General features: G+C 37.1%; 1 protein-coding gene across 6 annotated transcripts in view; it reads left to right on the top strand.

Annotated features, from left to right (window-relative positions):
• MARK1 (microtubule affinity regulating kinase 1) overlaps window positions 1-27,814 on the top strand; it is a 58,771-nt gene that overhangs the window by 24,663 nt on the left and 6,294 nt on the right. For 2 of the 6 annotated variants that reach the window (XM_036404605.2, XM_036404603.2), the window contains exons 4-16: window positions 6,432-6,480; window positions 7,597-7,662; window positions 8,630-8,700; window positions 9,683-9,739; window positions 13,437-13,673; window positions 13,762-13,881; window positions 17,955-18,054; window positions 18,675-18,787; window positions 19,968-20,121; window positions 21,177-21,370; window positions 23,981-24,081; window positions 26,210-26,368; window positions 27,150-27,404. In XM_036404605.2, coding sequence (XP_036260498.1) covers window positions 6,432-6,480; window positions 7,597-7,662; window positions 8,630-8,700; window positions 9,683-9,739; window positions 13,437-13,673; window positions 13,762-13,881; window positions 17,955-18,054; window positions 18,675-18,787; window positions 19,968-20,121; window positions 21,177-21,370; window positions 23,981-24,081; window positions 26,210-26,368; window positions 27,150-27,404 — 1,676 coding nt within the window. Of the gene's footprint in view, window positions 1-6,431; window positions 6,481-6,901; window positions 7,034-7,596; window positions 7,663-8,629; window positions 8,701-9,682; window positions 9,740-13,436; window positions 13,674-13,761; window positions 13,882-17,954; window positions 18,055-18,674; window positions 18,788-19,967; window positions 20,122-21,176; window positions 21,371-23,980; window positions 24,082-26,209; window positions 26,369-27,149; window positions 27,405-27,814 lie in introns of those variants that run through there. The other 4 variants (XM_036404606.2, XM_036404604.2, XM_036404607.1 and 1 more) reach the window with 3 other exon arrangements.

Below are 27,814 nucleotides of genomic sequence, written 5' to 3'. Positions count from 1 at the left end.
ATATGTTAAAACTTTCCAGAAAACTAAGTGAGAAAAACTCAGCTTTGGGAGAATAGTTTTAATGTTAAGTTGTATTTCATACAAAAATACTCAATAATAATTCAATAAACCATTCCAAGTATAAATAAGACTTCCATAGCATACAAAAGATGCTGTCACGCTGCACAAATAGTACATAAAATACTCATGCAATAGGACATTGGTACTGTTATTTGGTTTTTTTGAGTGGGAAGCTGGCAACAAGACAAACAGTGTTAGGTACTGTTAAAAGCTGCTTGTAGTAGAACTAAGGATAGACATTTAAATTTAGTGATCTAACTGGAATTTCATTCTTCAGTAACTTGTAAATATATTGATGCATCTTCTGCTCACACTGAAAAACTGGGTAATTTGTTGGGATCATGTTTTCATTTGTAAAATACTGATTATGGTTTTCAGAAAAAATAATCTTTGTTTTGAAGCGTTATATGTCTTTAGCTGTGACTGAGTAAATGAATACTGGTTGCCCGAAAAAGTAAACTTAAACACAATTTTTCACAGTTACCGAAGCAATTGTAAATACAAGGCAAATAAGGATGAGAGGGTGGTTCATTAGCATGGTTAAGATAATTTCTGTTAATGTTTTAGTGGGTCATTTGTGGATTGTTAGTCAAATAATAAAATATCTTGTTCTGTTTTATGAAATCAGTCACTCTTTTCTTTCTTTCTGCACTGAACTATTACATTTTGTTTGTAGTTCTCTTTGTACTATTTAGTATCTCTGCAGTGTGAAGTTTTATAGTTTTGTCATCAGGCTTATGCTGTACAAAGGTCTGTTAAGTGGTGGGTTTTTTTCTTCAGGAGGCAGTGTTGGGAATGGGAAGCAGTGATAGTAGTATTGTGTTGATAGGAACATACGCTTATGTAATGAAGGTCTATAGAGGATATTGGAGTATGTTACTGGCACAAAAATACCACTCATGAGTTTGAACCCTTCTAAATTCTCATGGTTGAGAGGATGGTCTCTAGAACTTCAAAACTGATAAGTTTTGCAGTTCAGCAAAACTTTTAGACTTTCAATCACTACTGATCACTATTAATCAAACAAGACAAATTTCTGGTTATTTTGGGTGTAGGGTCATTTACAAAACCATCCCCTTTCCATTCACCAAAGTATGAAGGATACTGAGTGCAAGTCAGTTTTGCTACAGTACTTGCTACTGACCTAATTAAGTGAAATGAGTCATCATGTCTTCACATGCACCATTCTGTTTTGTAAACAGAAATATTTGAGCACATACTTCACTTGCTGGAAGTGTTACACAAGCTGGGTCTGTAGTTAGTCACAGGTATAAAAGCAAAGAGTGTTTCATTTCTTCCTAGCTGCTCACCAGTGATTTTCATGCCCTGTTGTATGCACAGGGTTCTCCAGACAGAGTTATTTTAGTTTGTGTCATGGCCTTATATTTGATGGCTTAAGTTAGCTGACCTTGTGAATTTTTAATTTTGCTTTCTTGTCCATGCAATGTGATAGCTTATGTTAATGTCTTAACTTACATTCTATTTCTCGCTCGAGGACCTCTACCTTTTTAAATAGAAATCCTATGTTGAATTAAGGGTCCTGCCTTTCTACTTTGTTTTCAGTTTGCTCAGTATATGGTTACCATGGTACTTAGTGAGCATCTGTTTAGAGCAGAGCTGGCTTTATTGTTGACTTGCGATCTTGATAATAACTTACTCTACTGACTTAGCTTTTTCCACTGTTACTATTGTAATTTGTTTCCAAATGTGAGTATTTGGCTTTTGTCATAACACAAGTTTGTATCAAAATAGCTGGTCTATTTTTCATGTCTGCTACATTGAAAATTTTGTCTTCTACTGGCTTCACCAGAGATGTTTTTGAAACAGCATTCTGTTGCTCTTCTGCAAACTGCTAGTAGACCAGAAGGTGCCCTTTTTTTTTTTTCATTAATAGGTTTAATTAGGAAATGGTTATTTCAGATATAACCCTTCTAGGGGTCAACAAGCTTTTATTCTTTAGATGTGTTTGGAGCCTCTAACTTAAGTTCCTTCTGTTGCTGAGAAAAGCAGAACAGAAGTAAAGTAGTGTGGAAGATTTGGAACAATTTCAATGTGTTACCTATTGAGAGTTGTGCTCCTTTTGCCACATCCTTTCTCAGTAACAGTTTAGAAAGTAGAGCAGCTTTCAAGCATGTTTTTCAAAGAAGATAGAGCCTTGGTTAACTGAATATTTTCAGTTTGTAGTAACTTTAAAAAGTAAAACTTAAACATAGGTATCAATCTGACAGCAAGTAGAAATGTTATTAATGGTGTGGCAGATCTTTGCTTTCTGCAGTTTGTGCCTTGAAAAATTAAGCTGGAAATACAGGAAGCAATTTTTCAAGTCTTGTGGCTTTTTCCTAACTAGAAATTTTAGAAAAATTTAGTACAGTGTAAAGTACAGTGCTGGCTGTCTCTTTTTATAAGTGAAGCTTTTGAGGCTGCAGCACCTTTCCAACAAGGAGATGCTTGTTCAAGAGCTTTTTTGAATGGTAGCGTTTTTTAAGAATGAAGAGTGGTCCTATAAATATGTTGTGGGGTGATGAGAGATAAGTCAGGGAGATAAGTGACTTACACCTTCTGAGAGAGAAGGACACTGCTGCTCAGGAAAATACAGATGTGTCTGAATTCTGAAAATGCTATTTTTCATCAATAAAATAGAACATAATCCTGCAGCAGATTGCCTTGTCTTCAGAGAACAAACATCGCTGTTCTGTCCTGATTTTTGTAAGTTTAACCAACTTGGCTTTGTAGGAAATAACTGTGCTCTTTTTGCTTAAATACCTCTATATGCCAAGAGGTGTATCCTGAGTGTTATTGAGGGGTGTAGTGGCTATTGTTCAAAGGTGTTTATATTTGTAAATACATGGTTATTGGCATTGTAGGTGTTAATGACCAGTGTGCTTCTGCATGGGGAAAGTGTCGGGGAGGAGATTAATGTCAAAGTAGTGCTTCATGGAATGCAGAGTTGCAATATAAAATCATGTCCTTGAATACTGTTAAGGCTTTTATTCAGAAATACTTGTGGAACAAAATTTCTTTTCACTGTAAAATCAAATTGAATCTTGAACCTGTGGTGGTTTGACAAGAAATATGTTTTCTGGGATGCTGTGGTCAGGCCAATGCATGCTCAGATTTTAATATTGGCACCTAATGTGGCCATTGGGACATTGGATCCGCTTCTGAGAACACGGGGTCAAAAGCAGGGCTCTCCCCGTGAGATCCGTGAGATGCTCTTTTGGGTTCCGGAGGGGAAAGAGCAGGTCAGACCTCTCCCCTGCCCAGCTGCTGCGGCTGGGCGGGGGAGGGAAAGCCATGCGGCCGGGTGAGGAAGGCCTGGGCCCTGCGGATGGAAGGGTGGAGGAGTGCCAGGAGACATCGGGCAGCCGCCCTCCCCCAGGAGAGAGAGAGGGAGAGCCGGTGCTAGTGCCTGTGCCACCTTGAAATTTGATAGGGGTGGGGGGGGGGGGGGGGGGTGCGGCGAGAAGGTGCCCAGCAGGGCAGCCGTGGGCGTTCTGGACAGGCAGAGACTGAAATTTTTAACCCTTTTCTTAGATGATAGAAACCTTACAAATGCTGATCCTCCTGGAGCTAAATGAGAAGAGAGATAGAGATGAGATAAGAGGAAATGGGCCACGAGAGAAGAATCTTAAGTGGGAGGAGGTGATGGAGTGGCCTTTAGCTGGACTTTTCTTGTATAGCCATAGACAGAACCATTTTTCTTTCCTGTGACACAGAGACTGCATTTAGGGGGGCGGCAATGGCTTGGAGCCAAGGGAGTGCAGTGATGTTAGAGGAGTGTATGAACAGAGAGAATGGGTGAGGAAGATGGTTGGTGCCCTTGATCTTCAGTGGAAGAGAAGATCTCTGTTCTTGAGACCCCTCGGCCCCAGGGGGTGAATTTGGGGTGGACAGGTGTCCTGAAAATGAGAGACTGTGCTCGTTTTTTAGAACTGGACAAAATACCCTTAAAAGGAAAACCATAGAAGCAGCTCTGGTCCATAGGCAGTGGTAAGAGCATTGAGCATAGAAGGAAGATGTCATGATGGCAAATGATCTCCAGGTGGTGCCACATGTGACAGGAAACACAAGAAGTCTCAACGGTGTTTCCTGGGGAAGCCTATGGCACAAGAGGGACTCCTCACTCCTTGATTAACTGAGAATTGATTATCTAAAGAGTAGTGATAGACTGAGAGTTAGTGATCTGAGAGATGGATGTATTAGAAATTCGGTGGGGAGGAGGAAGAGATGTATTTGTGAAGTTTTCATTTTCCTTGTGTGTTTCTTTTATTCCCTTTCCTTTGTAGTTTAGTTAATATTTTTTTTTATTTCTAAGTAGGAGCCTGCTTTGCTTATTCCTGGTCACATCTCACAGCAGAAACCAAAGAGAAAGTATTCTCATAAGAGCACTGGCATTGTACCAGTGTCAAACCATGACAGAGTCTTAAACCAATTAGTAAACTTCTAAATCTTCTGAGAATATTGAATAGAATAATGCACATCTTTTTTTTTCTCAATTCCCATGTACTTTACATTCAATATAATAATGTGAGGGTTGAAATTATTTTCTGTAGAAGTCTCATTTTAATCCAGTTTATGAAGGCTCACTTCTGTACCTCTTATACCAGCATTAAATTATGATATATACCTCATAGGCCAGTCTTAAGTTATGAAATATCTTTCCAATCTTTAGGAGAGGAACTGATTTTCCACATACCTGCTTAGAAGCTCTACTGATGCTGTACCATCCATTGGATTAGATTTGTTAGCTTCTGATTAGTTTATATTGATTTAGCTGAGAAAGTTATTCTTGTGCAACAAATTACAGTACTTAAAAAAACAACAAATTCACAGTGAACATCCTGGTGTGGTGTTTTTCCTTAACAATGGCTGATTTTATGAGGAAAACAAATTTGCTGAAGTTAATTCTGGTGCGTAATATTACATACCCTTGTTTTCTGTTTTGGACGTAAGCAAACCGCGTCTTTTCATATTTGTTCAGAGAAATGCTTTTGTAGTTTTTGCTTCCCTCTGAAATTGTTTTAAGGGCAGTTATAAGGCAAATGCATAGTAACTAGTGTGAAATACTTAAATAATGCAAGTATACATCTGTAATATTATTACTTGAGCTGTAGCAATTGTACATGACCAAAAGCTGAGTGTCAATTAGATGTTGCTCTGTAGTCTTAACTTGTAGAATAAATGCAGAATTTTAGAAACATAAAATACCCTAAAGTGCTACTCTTTAGGGAGCTGTTCAGTCTCTGCCTTGCATCACTGTACCCTTTTGCAGTGGTTGCATCTGATCAAATGGGACTAATTTTGAAAATGGAAGGGGTGAGATGTCTCTGCAACATGAGAGAAGCAAAACAGCAGCAGCACACTTAATGTGTTGAGCCCAGTTTCTCTCTAAGGAGGACTGTAAGATGTTTCCAAAAGGTCTAAGCATTACACTGAAGAGTGAGCATTTCTTAATTTGTTTCAGCATCCTGAGTTAGCCCAATAAGGGACCAAAGAGTGTGCAGCACATTAAATAGGGGCTATGCTGTTGAATTAAACAGGGCAAACCTATCAGTATTGCCAACCTCAAGTACACAGCACCAAACTACATAGGCATTTTTTATTTCTTTTATTTGCCTTCTTTCCTTTGAGCCCCTAGGTTAATCTTGATGCACCTCTAATTAATAAAGCCATGAATGGTAGAAATTTAAGAAGTGTATATACTAAGGGCTTTAAGTTTGTCCAGTTGTTTACAATTATGTGATTCAGTGTCATACAGCAGACTTTCAGCAATGATAAATCTTCAGGACTTGCAGGGGGCGAGAGGGGGCATCACTGCTGCTTGTGACCAGTGTAAAATTTGGTAGTTGTGGGGAAAGCAAACTTGCCTGCTTCACCTCTGTGGAGCAGCAGGACTTGGAGGATGTCAGAATTCCTGGTAGCTTATTCCATTTGAACATCTATGTGTGACTTCTGTCTAAAGCTGCACCTTGTACTTGCACCTATAGTTTCGATGTGTTCGGGGTATTGGCTGAGCTTGCCAGTCACCAAAGAGATCAGAGAAAGAGAGTGTGAATGCTTGTGTGAACAATATGTGGGGTTTGGTCAATGTGGAACTCCAGAAAGAGCTGTGCAACTTACTGTGTCTGTTTGCATAATGCTTAAAAATTAGCTTGGTTTTGGTATGTAGATATTTGAGGTCGTTATATTTATTTTAATGCATAAGATATAGATTATATTTTCTGGAGTTCACTGCACTATATTTGTCTGTATTTTATGTTAATGCTACTTTCTATGGCCTTTTCTGTCTTCTTGCCATTTAAAATTGCATATCTTGTGTAATTTTTCCCTAATAAACACATTCTAAGGAAATTGTCCTGCTTCCTTGACAGTTGTTTCGAGAAGTACGAATAATGAAGATTCTGAATCATCCCAATATTGGTAGGAGCCCTGCATTTCTGCTGACTTTTTTTCTGTTATACTGTTTACATTTTATTCTATTTGGCTATATTTGAATGTACTGCTGTTAAACTTTTTCTGGAGCTAATAGGGACAGTAAGCATCCAGTAAATGCTTCATTGTCTCCCCTCTTTTATTGACTCTGCTTGCATCAAGAATTTTGCTCAGAGGAGGTAAACTGCTCAGTCCAGGAAAGCCTTACACAGAGTAGATGTGAGCTCTCCAGTCTATCAAGTATCCCAATTCCCCTCTTCTATTGAGATTATTCTTCAGACCCAAAAGCATGAGTTTCTTAGGTGAGAGTAGCAGAACTCCATTAGTTCAGTCTAGGAAAGACTCCTGCTGACTGATATTTCCAAAAAATTAGAATTACCAAGTATGTAATTTTCCCTTTCTGCTTTAGTTCTTTCACCTACCCCACAGCTTCAGGGCCCTACTTTGTGATGACAATTCTTCTGGCTGAGGAGGGCTGGACAGTCTTGTTCCAGAGACAGTTAATGGTCTTGAATTGGCCAGAGGGCTTGTTGCATACAAGGTATGGATGAGATGTACAAGTTATTACATGCTAGGCACTCCCTTCTCATCCCTTAAATTGTTTGTTGCTTTTCAGCATTCATAGCTTCTGCCGTTTTTTGTTTTCTTGGGGGTGGTGGTGGGAGTGTGTTTGTTTTAAATGAGTGGTTATATTGCAATCTGAGGAAAGTCAGACTTAATATTTCTGGTATCCACTTGGTTTTTAGTTGGTCAGAATTTTGGATTTCTGACTGTGAGCAGTTTGCTAGCAAAACAGGAGGTTTGTATGATCTTTAATTTAAGCCTGTGTCAAATGAAACTAATTTCAGCATGAACTCGTTTGTACAGTGCACATAAACTTCTGTGAAAACTGTGAATTAATATGCTTTATTATCAACTGTGATTTAGAAATTAATTTTTGGTCTTTTTCCCTCTCAAAAGAATGCTTGCCTAAAGGATATAAAGTTTCTGTATGATTTAGTGTTATCACTGGCCATAAATTATACTCATTTCATGAGTATAATTGTTTGTTTGTGCTATGCTTTTACTCCTGGCTGCAATCTCTCTCATTCATTTTTCTTGCAGTAAAATTATTTGAAGTTATTGAGACTGAAAAGACGTTGTATTTGGTAATGGAATATGCCAGTGGGGGTAAGTAGATTCTGAAATGTGCGTTAAGGATAAACTGAAATGCCAGTTACATGCCTAGAAACGCTTTAAGGATTTAATGGGTTATTTCAATCTGGCCTTCAGAGCAGTCCCAGCAGACCTCTCAGGGCAGGATTTCTTGATTCTGTTAAGCAACCTCTTAGGTTTGTGCTCAAGGGTAGTCCTCATTCTGAGGCTCCTGCTGCAGTATCAGGAGATAATCTGGCACAGATTCTGGCAAAAACTCTCCACTCGTATTTATCAGCTATATTTAGGCAAGCACTGGTGCCTCATTTTATCTTGCAAATGTGTGCCAAAGCTCTTGAAGAGGCAGATCCGGGGATGGGAATCAGTAACACAGGAAGGGGAACCAGCAGGCTCATAGTGAGAGGGATAGTGAGTGCCTGCTTGAGAAGCTGCTTAGCATCTGAATGGGAAATGTTTGAATGTGAGAAGAGAATCCAGCACAGCGCCAGTGACCAGCTAGGAAAGGCTGCTGTGAGACAGTGCAAAGATGAGGATCTGAAAGGCATTTGAGCAGCTTTATTAGGAAAAGAATGAGAGAGAATAAACAGAAATCATATAAATAGCATTAAGTGATGCCACTAGAGATGTTCAAAACAAATCTGGTGCATAAGTTGCCTGATTCCCAATGTGTCTTACACACAACGTGACTAATTTTCATGATTGATTCTGTTTGTTTCACAGTGATTAAGTAAATTTATGTTAAAAATTGAAGAAGTCCTAGTATGAAGGCTTCCTTCATACTACTTAGTTTTTACTTCTTAGTTATTATTTGTCTGTATGAAATCCAGTACAAAAAGTCAGAACGAATTTTTCCTGGTTGCTTCTATTTGCTTTCCCTTCAAGAAGGGGAGCACTATGAAGTGTGTGTTATTTTCAAGCATGTTTTGATTGTGTGTGATAGTAAAAAAAATTAATACTGATGTTTTGTCCTTGTCATGCTCAGGAGAAGTGTTTGACTACCTAGTTGCACATGGAAGAATGAAAGAGAAAGAGGCTCGTTCAAAATTCAGGCAGGTATGAAGTTAGTGTGTCCATTCTTTTTTGTTGTTTCTATTTATGTTGCTTTCAGGTAGACATGAGTGTGAGCAAACTTCTTTTACTTAACAAATTTTTTTTATAATGTTTATTAAAGCTGCAGTGGAAAAAAAATCCCAGAAGAGAAAAATATCTGCTTCCTGTATAGTGTCTAAAGATAGTAAAATTGTTTTACATTTTCTTTTAGTCAGTTTTCCCAAGAGTCACTTTTTTATTGTGACTCACTTGAGGTTTAAATCATTTTCTGGATATTTTAGAATTTTACAGCTGTTCTATCTAGAGATGTTGATACGATGACAGGTACTGCTGTATCATGTCACTGTTTCGTATGAAGGCTATTCTGTAATAGGCTTTTATATTCTTACTACAGACTTTCTCATCTTAACCCTTTTCTTACTCTGGTTTTAGTGATTGTTTTGGAAAAGCTTTAATCAGATAAATATATCAAGTTTGGTGTTTTTCAGCATTAAGTTATATAATTAACATTTAAAGAAACTGCTCTTAGCTTTCTGTTTCTGACTTGTTTTTTGTTGTATATGTGAAAGATGTGAAAATGTCAAATGAATTGTTCTGCTAGGGATGAATTGCAAAGATACACAGTTGATATTTTAGAAAATAAATTCTGAGCTGATGTATCTGGCTACTGTCTTGAAGGGTGGATTAATTTCCTTTCAATAGTTATTACCATTGAGTGATTTGCATTTTAAAATATGGTTCTCCAGTTATCTTGAATGGTATGTATAAAACTTTTTAGTAGGAAAATGAGCTGCTTATAGGAACTTTCTGGTTTTACTATCTAAGCTTTAATGAAAGAAACTTAGATGAATATTTTTTAAAATAAACACTTTATTCATTTCTTATGTTCTAATGAATCATATCAGGAAACAAAATTACTAAATTATATGCAAAAACTTTAGTGAAGTTGAAATAAAATATTTCACTGATCATCTTGGTGTTTCAGATTGTATCTGCTGTACAGTATTGTCATCAAAAATGCATAGTTCATCGTGATCTTAAGGTAGGTTGTTATTTCTTTTATTTTTGCTGCCTATCATACAGACTTAATTTCATTCAATGTATTAGTCCTTGCTACTGCGTGTGAATGCTTCAAACATGTGAATGAAGGAACTCTATCACTTATATTTCATTCTCAATTTCCTGAAGCGCAAAAATATTGTAGCTTGCCTCTTGGAACAGGGAAGAGACAAGAATAGAACATGTGTTACTTTCATTCTAGTTTTGGCTTTAAGAAAAAGACATACTCTCCAAAGAATTATACCTGCTGTGATGCTGGTATCTACACAGTGAAGCTGCAGAAGATCAATTGATACCAGCAATCACTACTTATTTAAAATATTTCCAGTTAAGGTATATTGCAAGGATATATAAAACACTCTTTCCTCAGTGATTTATAAGAAATACATTAAGTTTTTAATCTCTTTGAGCTCTTGGTGTGTATTCTAGTGTTTAATTTGGACAGGAAAATCAATTAAAGATAAACAGAAATTAGTTGGGGTTTTTAAAATTATTTTTGTTAATGTATCTGTGTAAACCACCAGACCATATTAAGAGTTAAGCAAATTCAGGTACAACCTAAGCCTTGCCTGAAGTTGTCTTCATGTCAAGTTTAGGTATCATGAGACTTGGACATCATCTTCACCCACTTAAAAGCTGTCTTGTGCTGTTGCTTTGATGTCTTGGAACATTTACAAAGAAAACACTGGTGTTGATTCTTTCTTACTAATGTATCTGGATACTTGTGAAAAGCTGAGTTGAATAATTCCTAAGGGTTTTTCTTCACCAGTATCTTTACTGCAGCACTCTTTGAACCTCATTCATATAAATCTGTTCCCTGATACCCACAAATCTCCCAGCTCCTGCATGTGCACATGAGGATGGATAACAAATAAATACATCCATTTCTGCTGAGTTGTCCCTGCCCCAGGAGTGTTGTCATCTGATGGTGGAGATGCCTGCCCAGCACTCTGAAGTCGGAATGCAAGGAAGAAAAAAAGAATTGAATCTCACCGAAATCTTGATTAAAAAAAATTCCTCTATATCTTGCCTGATGGTTTGGAGCCTGTGAATGTTTTGTCAAGCTCCCTGGAGAATACTGCAGCCACTTCCGTTGAGCTTTGCAGAAGACTGCACCCAGGGACCTCTTGGCCAGCCAGGACAAGCCCTTCCCAGGTTCTCTAGGTTGGCTGGGAGTAGGGAGCCAGCCATTTCCTCATGCTTATCTAGCTCTGGCTCCTTCAGCCCAGCTATTGACTGAATCTTGCCTCATTAACCCCTGCAGTTACTCAGCATTCTGTGTCTTGCTCTTTCTCCCAGAGCCCCTTAGAGCCTCCACCTCTCTTCCATTTCTTAGTTCCATAGCACACACAGCTCACAGGCTGTGCTCTCAAGCCTATGCAAAACAGCTTTGCAATATTCACACAGGAACTACCTGCAACAAGGAGTCTGCTGCTGATCTCTTTCCTAATTGCAAGGCAGCCAGGCAGGCTCCAAAATAACTTTTGTTTTATTTTTTCTGTGTCTTCTCTTGGCTGGAGTTATGCTAGACTCATTTGAAAAGTTCAGAGTAGAGTGTGATTGAGAGCCAGTCAGCCTAGCCGATGAAAAATATATTTTCCAGAGGGAAAAAAGGCTAAATGTGTGGCTTTGAGGAGGTGTTTCTGCTTCATCTCTTCTTTCCAAGTGATATGACATCTCTGTCTCATTTAAAACTCTTCTCATAGAGCTGTGGAGAAGGAAAAGCAACTTTACAGTGGTGTCTGCCTTCTCATCTGCTTCTGTTGACTCTCTACAGTATCAGTACATTGAGCAATTGATACTGCAGCACAACAAGACAGAGATCTAGCACCACTTTGGATATTTTTGATAAGACTTTTTGGTTTTAATAACCAGGTAAACTCTATTATTTACAAGATTTTTCAGACTAAACTGGAGAGATGTGGAAGAAAATATGTGAGTTTATCCGGGCTATTCTGGTTGAAAAATTGTCTCCTTTTTACTTTGTAGTTATAAACAATTTGTTCTGAGAGGGCTGTAACCAATTCCAGTTTTGCTCATCCTATGATGCACAGAACTTACCTTTTCAGGTCCTAGTTTTTACTCTGAACATGTAATCAACAAGAGCATCGTCTTTCTATTTGGCATATTAAAAAGGTCTTTCGGTATTTTTGTTTGAAGTAAGAAACCTGTAAGCATGGGGCACTTGGGTAGCAGAATACTGTTGAACTAGAAGGACAATTGTAATCACAGAGCAGCTGCACTGACAGTACTGTTTTCACCACAAGGAAAATGAAGTGTTTGTGAAGTAGTGTAGAAAGCTGTCAGATCTGGAAAACAGCTCTGTGAGTCTGTCTGCTGGAACCAGCTGGGATTACATGTCATGAATTGGAAAAATAAAATATTTTCCAGGATAGAGTTTGTAAAAATGGGCTGTATTTTACTCCTGATAAAGGCTAAATTCTGTTGTGCAGCTATTGGCTTGATATATTAGTAGTTAATAGTCTGCTGTTCTGTTCAGAGAGTGTAAGTGAAATTATTAGAAATAAGCTCAAACAAACCCAGACAAAATCATGTTTACCCTTTTAATCAAATCTGCTGACAATTAGATTGCTGCTTCTCTGATTGTGAGCCAAAACATTTTTGTATTTTCTGGGCTCAATTCTGGGCACAGCATCTGATGAGAGATGTCTCTTTGCTGTAAAGCTATTGTTTGGCATAAGGTGAACCCTCTAGTCTGGTTAACATCTGGCCTCCTGTTGAAAAAGTATGATTCCTGCTCTGCTTGGTGCTGTCTTGTGTTGCTGGCACGCAGATCAGGAGCTGAGACCCAGTTCGATAAATAAACATTGCCCAGTTCTGCTGCACTCCTTGCACAGCAGTCTTGCATTTTGAAATCAATATATTCCCCCAATAATGTATTAGTATTTCTGTAACTTCACCCTTTTAATCTTATCTACCTGTGATGCTAAATATAAGATACTGTTTACTGACTCTGCAGGTACCTGTACACTTGCATCTATGTATAATGATGCATTGCATTCACGTGATTGCTGCACAGGCATTAATCTTAGATGTATAGAATATGTTCTGTGTGAAAATAATTAAATCCTTGAGTCCTGACACCTTGGTGTTGCTATTGCTGAAGCAAACACTAATAATAAGAGGGAGAGGATTTTTTTGTACAGAATGCTAAAGTACAGCATGTAGCTTGAAGTGTTTCATCTTACAAGCAGAAGGTATCTTTTTCTTAAGTCTTAAATTCCTTCTAACATTTACTCTGCCATAATGGGTAGATGATGTCTAGGATTCAATTTACTCTCCTTGGCATCAGAAATTGGTATGAACCTGTCAAAAGCTTCAACTGCTATTCTGAGATGTCTAGATACTTCACTCTAAAGCTGAACTAAGTTATTTCTTCCAGAGTATAAAATGTTCATATTTGATTGACCAGCTGACTTTTAATTTTGTTTAACTGCTTTTAATAGTTATATTTTCTTGAGTAAGCATTCCTGATTTTCAGTCCTTGTAACATGTATGGGGCATTAGTTTCTTTTATTCTGCAAGAAAGAGGCAGATGGTGAACTGTTTTAGAAAAAACATTTTTGTATTTATTGATAAATTATATATTGCACTATATATATATATTTATACTTAATCTGATATAGAAATTGTCCTCTTCCTCTTTATTTTCCTCTTAGGCAGAAAACCTTCTACTTGATTCAGATATGAACATTAAAATTGCAGACTTTGGGTTCAGTAACGAGTTCACGGTTGGTAATAAACTGGACACGTTTTGTGGCAGCCCACCTTACGCCGCTCCTGAACTTTTCCAAGGAAAGAAATACGATGGCCCTGAAGTGGATGTGTGGAGCCTTGGGGTGATTTTGTACACACTAGTGAGTGGATCACTGCCATTTGATGGTCAGAATCTAAAGGTACAGTTACAGTATGAAAGCTTGGCTTCTGCTGGTTTTAATTTTTTGTGTCATCAGGAGCTCATCTTTTAAAACTCTGATTTTACAGGAACTGAGGGAGCGCGTACTGAGAGGGAAGTACCGCATTCCATTCTATATGTCCACAGACTGTGAAAATCTGCTGAAGAAGCTACTAGTACTGAATCCAATAAAACGAGGCAGCTTGGAAGTGAGTAATTTTGTCTTGGAAAAAAGGGGACTCAAATTAAGAATAAAATACATACAACAGTTGCTTGAGAATTCTTAATTTTTCAGGATAGATACTTTGTTCTTGTTTTAAGGGCCCGAAACTCTTGTTAAAAAAAAAAGGCAATGTTCCAGAAACAGCGCAGCTTGAAAATAGAAAGTGTTAATGAAAATCTAACCTTAATTGCAGCTGATTAACAACTAAAATAAGAGCATTTCAAAGTGCGAACTGTTCCCACTTGTTTCAGTCAGATAACGGAGCTAGTTCAAAATGTGTGGAAAGCAGGACAAGATTGTAAATATCTTCATAAATATATATATATATACACACACACACACACACACATATATATATATATATATATATATATACACAAGACTAGCAACCAGCAGCAGGTAATAGCATTAGCTTTTTCATGACTTTTTAAAAAGCATAGGTGGGAGAAGAATAACTAGCTGATGGAAAAGAGTGTGGAGTTTGTTTTAGTGCTGTAATACATGTAAACACTACAAATTCTGAATGGTAAGCTAATGATGGCTAGTTATTTCTGTTTGAGCCTTTCTTCTCCCTCTTCTGGTAGTTTTGTTTCTGAGTAGCTGGAAATTTTATATATATAATAATTCCTGCTGTGTCCCTCAGGTAAAATCTGTTTTGAGGATTTCTAATGAGTTATGATTGTCATTGTTAGTAAATTAGGTTTTCTTTTCATGTGATGCGGAAAAGAACTGTGCACAACTTGTAAGTTGTGTAAAAGCTTCAGTGTTTTTTAAGGTGCTGTTTTGTTCAAGATTGATGTCTTGGATAATACTTGATGCATAGCTGATATTTAACAAATAATTGGTGTAGAGTTCACTCCAAAAGCTGCCTGGTTCTGTTGTATGAATTCTTTAACAGAGAGGGATTTTTTAAAATAACATCTACTTACCATAGAGATGAAAGTAGAGCAGAAGATAAATAGAATACTTTTTAAATGGTATTGGCATGAGTTAATCACTAGTGACTTTTGTTTCATCTTTCTACACTTGTGCAGCAATGGATGTGTTCCAGAGAATAAATCCGATTTAAGCAGCTTTTTGTTTGTAGTAACATGACTTATACTTCCTGGCATGGAGGCTACCTGTGCAAGGAAGCGTGCCCTCACTGAGCTCTGTCTGCATGCAACTCATTCTGAGCTGTTGCTGGTTTATGGCTTTTTATAAATACTTTCAAGTTGAATAAAATCTCTGCTGAAGAGACTAGTGAATGATAGCATCTGCTTTACTGATATGTGCTCATTATGTTCTGTGATTACTGTCTAAAGAACATAATAGTAAGAGTGTAGTCACTTCAAAGATCACAGTTTACGTGTGTCATATTTAGATTTTAGGGAAATAGTTTTTTCTTTTATTGGATTTTCTTCTGGATTTTCAGCAGTTTCTCTTCAAATCTATTTTCACTTTCATTCTAGATTTTGTAGTGTTACCTGGTTTTTGTAAAATTCCTTCCTGGCCCAGGAGAAAGGTGTTGGATAGCAGTCTCACTGAAAGGACAAGGCAGTCAGATTGTGTGGAATAGAGAAAGTAAATGTTATGTGTGACCAAGGTCTTGAGCCAGTTCCAAAATACTGATATCAGGCATTGATCAGTATGCTAACCTGAGGGGGAGACAGGCATCACAACCTTTTTTTATTGGAGGAATATTTCTGAAATCACATTTGCTGAATTAAAAAGTGTGGTATGTGGTTTGGAAAGAAATTTCTGTCTGAACACTTCTAAAAATACATGTTTAGAATGAAAGTATAAATGCTTTGGAAACTTCTACAAGTGGAAAAATAATGTCATCTTAGATGAGGGGGGATTTTTTCGTGCTTTGCCTTCTGATTATTTGCTCAGTCCCAGCCGTACAGCTTCTCAATTCCCATGCATGTTTTTGGGAGACCATCCAAAAGGATGTTTGTCAGTGATATCAGCATCAAACCTGAGATCCACAGAGGACCAGCACCATATGGGTTAGGTTTAGCACTTGTCCTCTGGTAAGGACCAGGCAAATCTTTATTAAAATGCTTCCTCTCAACTTTTTCATGGTTGCAGCCGAGAAGAAACATTTTTGAAACAAGAGAATGTTGTTATAAACCAGTAAATCTTCCCAGGAAGCGATGGGAAAAATGTACTGTCAGAAAATACTTCTTAACTGTCAGGTTTTCAACAAATTCCTCTTTCCCTCTGCCCCAGTCATTAATTCTTTTGCATAGTGTTGCTCTGAAATTTCTCCAGAGTAGATTTATGCTAACAGAGTGTAATAAAGCAAAATAATTTTGACACAGACAGGACTTGAGCCCGACCAGATTTTTATTAGGTAGTTTTCCCAAAAATTGAGAGAAAACTTATCAATAATATCTAATTGGTTGAAATTTAGTTTGGATTGATGTTTAAGAAGTACAGTTTGAGTCAGATTTCTAAATACCCTCACCAAGGCTGCTGCTCTTTAATCAGCTGACTGAAAGCCCAGCAGAACTTACACAAATGTAGTATTGATCCTGGAATTGGATTGTTTGTGTTGGTTCAAAATGCTTAATTGTAAGAGCCTGTTGAAGAGTTGTACAATAACTCAATGTGCCTCTGAGATCATGTATTTAAAAGGCAGAAGCCAGCAGAAATGTAGATGGAAACAGAGAGCAGATTACATTGAACTCCAGATCCACCTACTGAGGAGACATGAAGAACTGTTAGTGGGAATTTCCAGGCTTGCTGGTTAATTCAAGAAAGATAAAGAAAAGGGAGGTAGAATTTGAGCAGTGGTTTCTGTCATCCACTTCATCGTGCTTAAACTTCAGATTTACTTAACAGTATCTTTACAAAATTATGATTGCAGAGAGTGCATAGTACACTTTGGGGAGTATCTTCTGTTCCTGCAAGGCTACAAATACATAACCCAAGTGTGTTGTCAAGTAGACTTATGTTCTGTATGTCAGAAATACAGTATAGCAGTATGTGTTCACCATCCCTCCCTCTTTATCCCCTCAACAGCAAAAAAATCAGTTCCATGATAGAAAAAATCTTTAAGTGTTATTGTCAGCAAAATGTTAATTGGCACAAAGTTCTGTATTGTTCTTGTAAGGGTACAGCTGTTGGGGTCTGTAATTTGACAGCAGCACTACATACAAAGAATTAGGTTATATCAATGGACAATTGAGTCTTCGGCTCTTTGTGAGAAATAACTTAATTTAGTGTTTGCGAGGCAGATTTGGAGCCTGTGGGGAACTTGACTTGCTGGCATTTGTTTTGTTCTTGTATCCATGTAGTGAGCAGTATTAGCATCTGCCCCTGAAGAGACACGCGTGCCTGTTGCTGTAGGAGGAAAAATTACTTCGGCTGTTTGAAGATGAATATGCTCTTAAAGGAAAAATTGTGATGGTTAGGGATTCCGGACAATCAATCTTGAAGGCCTTCAAAAAGATCCAGGCCACAACAGAAGGAAATTTTCCAAAGAAGGCAGGAGAAATTGTTGAAGTAAATAACTGCATGTTATAGAGTTAAGAGGCATTTGTCCCTCCAGTCAAACTTGGAAACATATTTAGGTCAAGTGCAGTGAGCAGATCCATAGGAAAAAATGACCAGTTGGCATCATGATGTTGAAACTAATGACTGTAGGAAGCATCAGCACTTTTCTGAATTATACCTTAGTTTCTAAACACTTCCTTTGCTATTATTCAAAGGAGCTCTTTATCATGATAGAGCTGGTATTGCATTAGCATCTTAGGATGTTAACCAAGAAGAGCACATGGAAGCGAAGAAACAAAATGAACGATTTTGTTTTTCAGTGTTTTTTCTGGTATTTTAGGCAGGGTGATTGTATAGGGAATGGTAAATAGGAGGAATGAATTTATGGGAGCATAAGGATGTGAAAGATAAAAGAAAAATAAGACGTGAGGAGAAAAGGTATGAGGGAAAGAGCAGCATTCAGATTATTATGAACTTTGCTTTTCCTATGAAATTGCTTTTCATCAGACAAGCTAGCACAAGTGTAATGGGGTATGGTAAAGAGCATGTTGGCCTAAAGCTCTCTTATTTTCTTAGCAAATCATGAAGGATCGGTGGATGAATGTTGGCCATGAAGAAGAAGAACTAAAGCCATATACTGAGCCTGAACCAGATTTCAATGACACCAAAAGAATAGGTAAGACTTTCAGAAGGATGTTACATCTGGTGCACACAGGCAGTTTTATCTTGGAAGGCAAACTAAGCTCTTACGAATTTCACCTACAATCCCATCATACAGGTAAAATGCATTCTTTTTGTTTAAATGAGAAATTCCATTACAATGGCCTCCTTATAACTACTTCTGTGACTTCACTGAGCTGACATCAATCTTGAAATTTAGTTTGAAGCACAGCAAAAGACAAATAAGACTACAGAATTTAACAGACAGAAAGAGGCAGATTTTCTTATGAAGGCAATACTTCTTGCCCACTGTGGTTAGACAAAGTTACTGTTTTGGCCCAGTAGCTATTCACAGTTTGTATTTGCCAGTGCTTTATTTGTTGTTGAATAACATTGAATGTTTTATAAATTAGTTAAGAGTTGTATAATGTAGCTGGGAGTTTTTAAGACAAAAATAACACAAAAGAGAGGAGTTAGTAGCATGTTCTATTTTTGCACAGCAAGAAAACCTCACTGGGTTGATTTGAATCTTAGTTACTTGTAAATTATAAGGCTGTTTTTCTATTTTCACTGTTCTTAAGTTGTCAGTAAACCCAAACGCATTCTGCTGATATATCTGGCTCTTTTTACTTTTAGACATTATGGTCACAATGGGCTTTTCAAGAGAAGAAATCCATGAATCTTTAGTAAACCAAAAGTACGATGAAGTCATGGCCACTTACCTGCTTCTAGGTAGAAAACCACCTGAAGTGAGTGCTGTTTACATTTTCTGGTTTGGCCTTTATATGTTGCTGGGTTGAATGCTGTTTTTTTTTTCATATCCTCTTGGATATCTTGCTAGTTCCCATATGAATAAATAAATTACATCCTCCAGTATGTTCATGTTTGCTTGTAAATGTGTTGAATTGCTTTTTTAAAAAGCTGGCTGTTAATCTGAAGTGTCATGGCTTTAAGTGCTGAATTTTCTTCTTGTCATGTGTGTTTTCAGTTAAAATATGAAATAGTTAATAACAATTATTTTTCTGGCTACTCAGATGTGACATCCTTTATTTCTCAGAAATGTGCTCATCCTTTCTCATTCATATACTGTTTTATAGTATATTGAATTATTCAGTAAGTTATTGCGTTGTAGTAATTAATAGATTTGTGGCAGAAAATCTTGTGATTGTTTTTGGAGCTAGAAGGATCCGTACATCTTGTAGACCACATGGATTTTTCAAGAAATCAAAGATCAATTCTTTCTTTTTGAAGTTTTTTTTCCCTGCTGCTTCATTGGCCTTCCTTCAGTTCCAAGAAAGTGTAGATCTGATATGTGCATCCTTGAGTGCATTTTCTCACATTTTTGAGCCAGAATTCCCTTCTGATGGCAGAGCATGGAGGGAATTGGTCTAAAATCATTTTGGCTCAAATTGCTTGAAAGAGGGTATTTGTCTTCTCCTCTGCATTTACATAGAACTTAGTCTTCTTAAAGATGAACAACTCAGTGGCTGAGATACAGACCTTATAAAGATGTTTTGAAAGCCATAAAGGATCCTTTAGTCAGTACTTGCTTTTTTAGTCTTCCTGACTCAGTCCAGTGCATTTTAAAATTGTTCTGGAGCTATGAATGCTCTTAGGATTAAAAATAAAATTTAAAAAGTCAGGGAAAACCACTCTGTGGCTTTGGTTTTAAAATAGCACCATTTTTGTTTCTGTCATGATCCTTCTAATTTTGTTTTGAGCATTCATTAACTGTGCAGCTTTAGCTATGTGTTTTTAAAGCACATTAAACAGAGATGAAGTGATAAAATTAATCTTGAAGAATATTCAACTCTGGATACAATGTTAATTTTTTTTTAAGTGCCTTTGGGACTTTTTGCTTTATAATGCTATGGAAGTACCAGTAGTGTTGAATTTTGTTTATGCTTTGAAAACCTGTTTTCCTTGCAGTTTGAAGCAGGTGATTCCTTGTCCAGCAGCAGCTTGGGTCAAAGGTCTCGCCCCAGCAGTGACCTCAACAACAGCTCAGTGCAGTCCCCTGCTCACCTGAAGGTCCAGCGGAGCATCTCCACCAACCAGAAACAGCGTCGGTTCAGCGACCACGGTGGGGATGACATTCCAACAAGTGAAGTTACAGACTCAGCTTAGTGGGAATGGGCAGGGTTTTGTAAGCCTAGCAAGGCCCCCACTCTGTAAATTTGTTGTGTACCTGATCGTGATGTGTGTCTATATGAAGGTTTCTGCGGTAAATCTGGATCCGCGCACCTCATAGATTTAATTCTTTGGACTTGTTACTTGGTTGACTCACTAAATGAGACACTGAGGGTGTTTTGTGTTTAGCAACTAATGGCAGTTATTGCTCTGGATAACCCCAAGGGCAGCAAACCAATTATTTTATCATTAGATTTGGCTATGGGGCCAAATTGTTTGCTTCCAAGAGACAACAAATTTGTTAAGTATTCAGGAAACATTTTCAGGTGAAAATTATTCTATCAAAAAAGAATACATATTTAAAACATTAAATGAAAGTTTTTTTTTCCTCAGCTGTCAAATTGCTATAAATATTTCTAAAATGTTTTGCCCTTTTCTCTGCCTAATTCGCATTACTGTTTTCTGCATTTTGTTAGCTGATATGATTTTATTTCAAAGGAATGTAAAAGTCTGCTGATGGAGGAGTTTTCCCAAAACATTTTAAAGAATGATGAGGGGAAAATAATTGTGATATTTTTCAAGTATAAACATGCTTGTAAACAAAGTAGGCCTAGGGTTTTCGGGGAAAATAATATTTTATAGTATTTAGAGGAAAAGATATACAGAAAAAAGTACTAAGAACAATTTGAAAAATATATTTTAATTCCTTTTTTCATAGTACTGTACAAAATGCATGGATTTAAAATGAGAATTAAAATGCTCTTCTTTTACATATTGATGTGAAATGGGAAGTAATTCTGAACTGCAAATTGGAAGTGAAGAGAGAGTAGGGAAAAAGAGCACAGGCTGTCACAGCTCGATTTAGTAGGTTGGTCTGTGTGCTGAGTTTGCCGTCAGAGTTGTTCAAATGCTTTTTTTGGACTCAGGGAATTATATTTAGGCTACTTTGGCCAAGAAAAATGCAGTGATTATTTTTAGGTATTTATTAATTCTATTTTTATTTGGCAGTTGGCCCCTCAATTCCTCCTGCTGTGTCATACACAAAAAGGTCTCAGGCAAACAGTGTGGAAAGTGAGCAGAAAGAGGACTGGGACAAGGATGTCTCACGCAAACTTGGCAGCACTACAGTAGGATCCAAAGGAGAGATGGCTGCAAGTCCACTTGTGGGTCCAGAAAGAAAGAAGTCAAGTGCAGTTACCAGTGTGAGTTGGGTGTGCTTTTGGCTTGTTATATTTATTTTTCCCTATTTAAACAAAATGTGCAGCACAAGATTACTATAGACATAATGGGTCCTGAATAAGCCACTAAGTCTATTTCTGGTAACTTTTACTGGCAGACAGAAATAGGCTACAGTAGATGTCTTTTAAAATAAACCTTTCCCTTCCCCCTCAACTTTACTTTTTCTAACACTAACATAACAGTAAACATGAGAATGTCTGCACTTGGGCAAGCTTCAGTTTCTGTCAAGAAAAATACTGGATATTTAAGGAAAGAACATAAGAATGGAGCCAATATGGGATGCTCTTTTTCTGATTTCTAATGCTTGTCTATCTACAAAGGAAGTCAAGGGACTTCTGATTCAGGGATTTCATCTGATTAATCCTACATCATATCTCTCTTGAACTTTCTCTGTAAATTTGGTTGTTGGGTTCTCTGAAACCACTTAATTTTGGACTTCAGAAATGAAGTGAAATGAGTTGGAACAACCCACTTGTTCCCGGGTGCGTGTGCCTGCTAATATGATTTACAACCTGGCTGTTGTATTAAGGAACTGAACTAGCAAATGAATAATTTCTTAATGCTTCTGTTACAATATTCACAGTTCTGTAAACTGCTATCATATTACTGCCTCAAACACCTTTGTTCCAAATTGGAGAGTCTCTCTCTTCTACTGTGAAAGCATCTACTTTGCCTTTTGGTAATTCATGTGCAGTAGGATTGATGTTTAGGGTTCACAGTGAAAAAATTTAAACACTGCATGATGTTTAAACAGCTACTTAGGAGCAGGAGTTCATGTGAGGAGAAAAAAATAGGCATGAATCATGATTTAAGATTCAAGTATACTTTGTGCTATTAAGGAGACATGGTCTCAAAAACTCTTGCCATCTGTTAGTACACTTGACTGGAAGCAGGAATTCTCATTGTCCTTTGGGATTCGGTGTGCTTCCATCTTGAATATTCTGGAAAGATGATGTGGATTTCTATTAGGATTTTCTGAACGCAAAATAAATGCTGAAGTTCATTTAACTCCTAATGTTCTGCAGGCTGTCTCTGCTATACATCTGCACATGCTTTAATTTTTTTTTTTAATTTTAAATAGGGTTGCCTTCCCCACCCCCACAAAAATCTTTGAAATTATGGTTGTGTGGATTGCATGCATGAACTTTGAGTCTTCTAAGATTAGATTTCATATCTGAGCTTTTCCAAAATGTCTTGCCCCAAAGCTGATTAGAGTCTTGTGTGGTACAAGCTGATATGTCACAAGCATTTCTCTGCTTTGTGAGAACTAATTAAATGGAGTATCTTTGCTGTGAAGAATGAGAAATTGATTTACTTGCTAATGGCAACTTCAATATTTGTGCATTTTTAGCTCTGTTACTATACTGGGGACTTTGAAAGGCTTTGTGATCGGCATGATTAGGGAATATTGTTGTCCGATACTGCAACAGTACTTCAAGGTTGAACAGCTTACACAGATAGTGAATATTTTTGTTTAAAACTCAAACATTTAAAGTGAAAAAAGCTAATTTAATGTGGATAGTTTAAAAATATAAAAATATTTTGTGTAACTTTGGGGGTAATGTGATGTTACCTTCAGAAAGGCAGAATTTCTTGAAAACATATTTATTACCATCAGTCATATTTGTGTAACTCAAGGAAGTTGACTTTCAGAAACAGTTATTGCAATTGTCAATCTTCCTTACAATTGGCCTTAGAACAGTTTATTAAGTGATCTTTGTGGGTTCATATTAATGCTGAAAAACTGTAGGTGAGAGAGACCTAAACATAGTAAATCTTGCAGAGTTCATGATGTCCTACAGTACCTGAGTCTAGGGTATTTGAAATTGTTTGCCAGCAGGCATCAGAATGTAATGTTGGCACAGTGCAACTTCTCCCACCCCAAATTCAGTATGTAGTGTATTGAAAAGTGAGAATTGTATGTCATGTACTAAAGCTAAGCCTTCAGTAACTAACCTGTGCTTGGTAGGGATGGGAGAGTATGTTTGTGCTTATTTTAGGAAGTCTGTCCAAATGGAAATTAGCAACAGAAAAAAATACCATCAGTATTTTTGCAACAAGAAGTGTTTGCCATTTTATTTGCATCATAATTTCTGGGTTGACTGACATAGATTCATAGTATTTCCATTTTCCTCTTGAAAGCTCTTTTGACAGGGGCAACAAACCGGAGTGCTTGTTGGAAAATTATGCTGTGCAGGAAAACCTTTCAGTCAGCTATAGGTGTGTTCTCTAGGATCCCAGTTTATTTGATCCCAGGGACAAATAATACAGGAATACAGTATGTGGGAATTGCATAATAATACTTAGTAAAGTATGTGTCAGCAAAATTAAACTTCCTTGTGTTCTCTCAGTGTGTTCTCAGTGGGGAAGTAATGAGATGGTGAATGAGCTATTGGAAAAAACAGCTGATGATATAAGTGATTTGTGTTGACAGATTGACTTAGTACATTTGAATGCATTAACAACACACATAAGTAGCTGAAACACTGTTTTGATTTGCTTCTTCCAATGCTTAGATTTTTGTCCAATATAGATACAGTAGAAAGTATTTAACTTTATTCTTAATCTTCTAGAATAATGTGTTTTCTGGTAGTGGAATGACAAGGAGGAACACTTACGTTTGTGAACGTTCTTCAGATCGCTATTCTGCAATACAGAATGGGAAGGACAACAGGTATTGTTCAACTTTCCTTGTTTATTATTTTAGGTATAAGAACTTAATCACAATGTGAAATACATAAAGTCCAAGTGTATGTTTTTATCTTCCACTGCTGCTTCTTTGTTTGCAATGAATTTTTAAGCTAAATGTGTCAGTCAGCCTTTGCTTCTTTTTATGGACACATTAATTACTGAGGGTTGTCTTCCAACACAGGAGGAAGTAATTGTGCTAACAACTAATTGCTAGGTGGGCAGTTGTGCTGTGGAGAGCTTCAGATGGATTACTCTGACAGCGTAGCCTGATCCTTTTTAATTTCTGCCCTAACCACTCAAAAAGCTGAAATGGTTAAAATTTATCAATTGCTTTCAGTATAAGTTTTTGGCCTAAATAGTATTTTCATAGTGATGGTAACCAGTTTGTGTCCGTTTGTGGGATGACAATGAAGCTCAGTTTAGTATGTTTTGTTGAGTAGTATTGTGTTTAACACTGCCAGTTAGTCTTTTTTAAAAATCTTTTATTCATCCTTAGTGTTATTTAACCCCTGTACTTGACTGAAAAATAAAATACTGGCTTTAATGGAGTGTAATAAAAACTGGATTTTTAAAATTGAGACTCAAATAACAGCTCTTACTCTGATGCTTTTCAAGCTATTCAAATACAACAGTTACTGTAAAATAAATAAAAAGCTCATAGCATGAAGTAGTGTAACCTAGTAAACTAGTTTTCTTTTGTTTTCCATCATGATGTTTGAATTTTTTAATGATGCATAAAATTTTGGAAATAAGAAGTACAGGGTTGTTCATTTACAGTAAAATTATGAGCTGTGGAACACGTGAAAGATAACTATTTAATTAAACACTTAAAATTAGTTTTCTGCTTTTTAATGTACTTCCTTAAAGCATTTTAATTTCAAATTATTGGATGGGTGCTTTCAAAAGTGTTTTCCCAAACACTTTTGGCTTTTTTGTGTATAGTTTCAAGTATTTGAACAAAGGTAGTAAAAATCCTTCTCTGAAAAAAAAAAACCAAACAGATAACAGATGTTTCTTAGATAGACCATTATAATATGTATTACAATACTTTTCTGATCTGACAGAGATATTTTTCTTTCAAGAGATTTAATACATAAAATACTATAAACAGAAGGGACTTTTCCCAAAGTTTTTAATTTTACAGTTGATTTTTTTTATATAGTATTGAAAGATCCTTAATCCTTGTTCTTTTCATGATTGCAGTGAATATTGTGCTCAGTTCTTGGAGCGTATTCTGAAAAATTAGGAAGAATTTTCTCTTGAGTTTTATTATTTGCCCTTCCTACAAGAATGGCAAATATGTTGCAGTTGAATTTGGATTTGGTGCAGCTGAATGTCTTGTGTCATCGAATTATTCATCTGAAGTCTTTACCTCTTTGCTACTGATATTTAGTTGTGGGACTCCAGTTGCTAATACATTATTAATGCAATTTCACTTATGCTTGTAGAGGCAAAGCTGTGTTTTGCCTTAATTCATTTGACTTTTGTTTTAAAAATTAATGGCATAATACTTTCGCCACTACTTTCATCTTTCTTGCCACTTAAGGAAGGAAAAATAAAAGTACTGATAGAAGGAACGGTACATTGAAAGGGTTGACCCAGCCCAGCAGCATCTGGAGGACACTGTCCAGAGGATGACAAGTTGGTCCTTTAAAAACCAGTCACTTCCAAGTGATAATGTGACAGCAGTTCGAGTTGTTTCATGTTTTAGATGTTTAACTACAAATAAGAGTATTCACAAAAGGAAAATCTGTTTAATCAATCTATTTAAGTCTTTGTGAATTTCTTTTTCAGTATTTTTTAATTACATCCTGGTATTCATTGCAGTCTTTCTCCGTTTCTTTGAATAATGTGTGTGTAAGCTTTAATTGTGGGAGCAAAGAAAAGGCCTAACTTAACATATATGGAGAATTCATTTATGGATTAACATAATTTTTTTAGAATTTTGTATTCTTTACTTTAGCTGACTCAGGCAGCCTGGTCATCTAGTCTTCTGTTTAATTAAGCAGTACTGCTCATTCTAAAAGAATAAATTCTTTTCTCTCTTCTTTTTTACACTAACCTTTCTTTTCCCATTTGTCCATCCCTGCTGCCTTGCTGCCATGGAAAAGCCTGACAGAAATGTCTGCAAGCAGCACATCCTCTGCAGGCTCTGCAGTGGCCTCTGTCTCTACACGCCCTCGGCATCAAAAGTCTATGTCTGCCTCTGGTCACCCTATCAAAGTCACACTGCCAACCATCAAAGATGGTACTGAAGCTTACCGACCAAGGTAACAGATTGGTGGGATTTCTTTTTTGCTCTTGTTCAGTTTGTGACAGACATCAAAGTGTTTGTAATCCAGTCAAAACTGCCGCATCGCATTCTGGTTTTAAAAAGGAGCTTGCTCAAGTATTGTGGGTATTAAATGATGATTTAAACTTGATGTTGTGCATGGCGCATGTTTGTATACAGTTAAAGAAATTCCTTGACTGCCTCCCTCCAGAGACTTCTCAGAAAGTTAAGTAGTTAAAAATTTGACTACTTTAGGTGGGATTGTAGAACACAGGCCACCATAAATTGAAATTAGATACTGGAATGTAAACCTTTCTGATTTGTAGGTTGCTAAACTCGTTGTTGTCTAAAAGCACCATGGTATAGTTGTTCTTTCTATTAACTGCCTGAATAGCTTTAGACACTTATTTCTGTCAGGTTATGACTTAAGCAATATCCATGAAGTTTTTTGGGAGTGCATTAAGGGTATTAATGAACACATTTTTCCAGAAGAATGCTGGGGGCACTTTCAGATCTTGCTACACACTTTTTTAACCTTTTTCCTTTTGTCCTATTATCTGTGTATACTTTTTTTAACAGCTCTAATACCTGAGATAGAAATAAGAGATATTTTTATTGTAAAATCAAACCAAATATGAATCCTAAGAGCAAATCAGTAGCACATTCAGTTGTTTAAAAGAATCAAGAGCGGGATTTCTTTCCCATCTTTGAGAAACAGTTGTCATGTAGGAGGGCTTTTAGCCTGGTCTTTCTCGTTATTTATGCTTCTGTTTTCCCAGCAGTGCAACTCAGAGAGTGCCTGCTGCCTCCCCATCTGCTCATAGCATTAGCACCACCACTCCAGACCGGACCCGCTTTCCCCGGGGCAGCTCCAGCCGCAGCACTTTCCACGGGGAGCAGCTGCGGGAGCGGCGCAACGCCACCTACAACGGCCCGCCCGCCTCGCCCTCCCACGAGACCGGCGCCTTCGCGCACGCCAGGAGAGGGACGTCCACAGGCATCATCAGCAAGATCACCTCCAAGTTCGTTCGCAGGTTGGTACCTCGAGTTTCAAGAGAAAAAAGAATTACCAAAGCCCAGCCTGTAAACAGGACTTTAAAAGGAAGTCTGACAATTTCCAGTTTAACTCTGAAGTAAATATAAATTTAGTTAGAATGCTGCTTTGTTTGTGTGTTCCTTCCAGAATCTGCCTTGTTTCACTTCTGTGTATATATTGTAACCATTGTTTGACCAGCTGTTCTTCTTTACCTTAAAGGAACAAGAGAATGCTGGTCAAAAGGGGCTTTTACCCCTGTTTCACAGCTGTGATACAATTAAAGTAAATTCATTTAAATACTGAAAAGAGTGACTTCAAAATAAGTCATTATTTAATGTTAACAATATTTTACTTTTTTAATTGGATGCAGTTTGTTGCAAGGATGATATTTACAATCACTTTATTGCT

The sequence above is a fragment of the Molothrus ater genome, chromosome 3, assembly GCF_012460135.2.
Source record: "Molothrus ater isolate BHLD 08-10-18 breed brown headed cowbird chromosome 3, BPBGC_Mater_1.1, whole genome shotgun sequence".
In the NCBI taxonomy this organism is placed as follows: domain Eukaryota; kingdom Metazoa; phylum Chordata; class Aves; order Passeriformes; family Icteridae; genus Molothrus; species Molothrus ater.
This window is presented reverse-complemented; position numbering and strand designations above follow the sequence as displayed.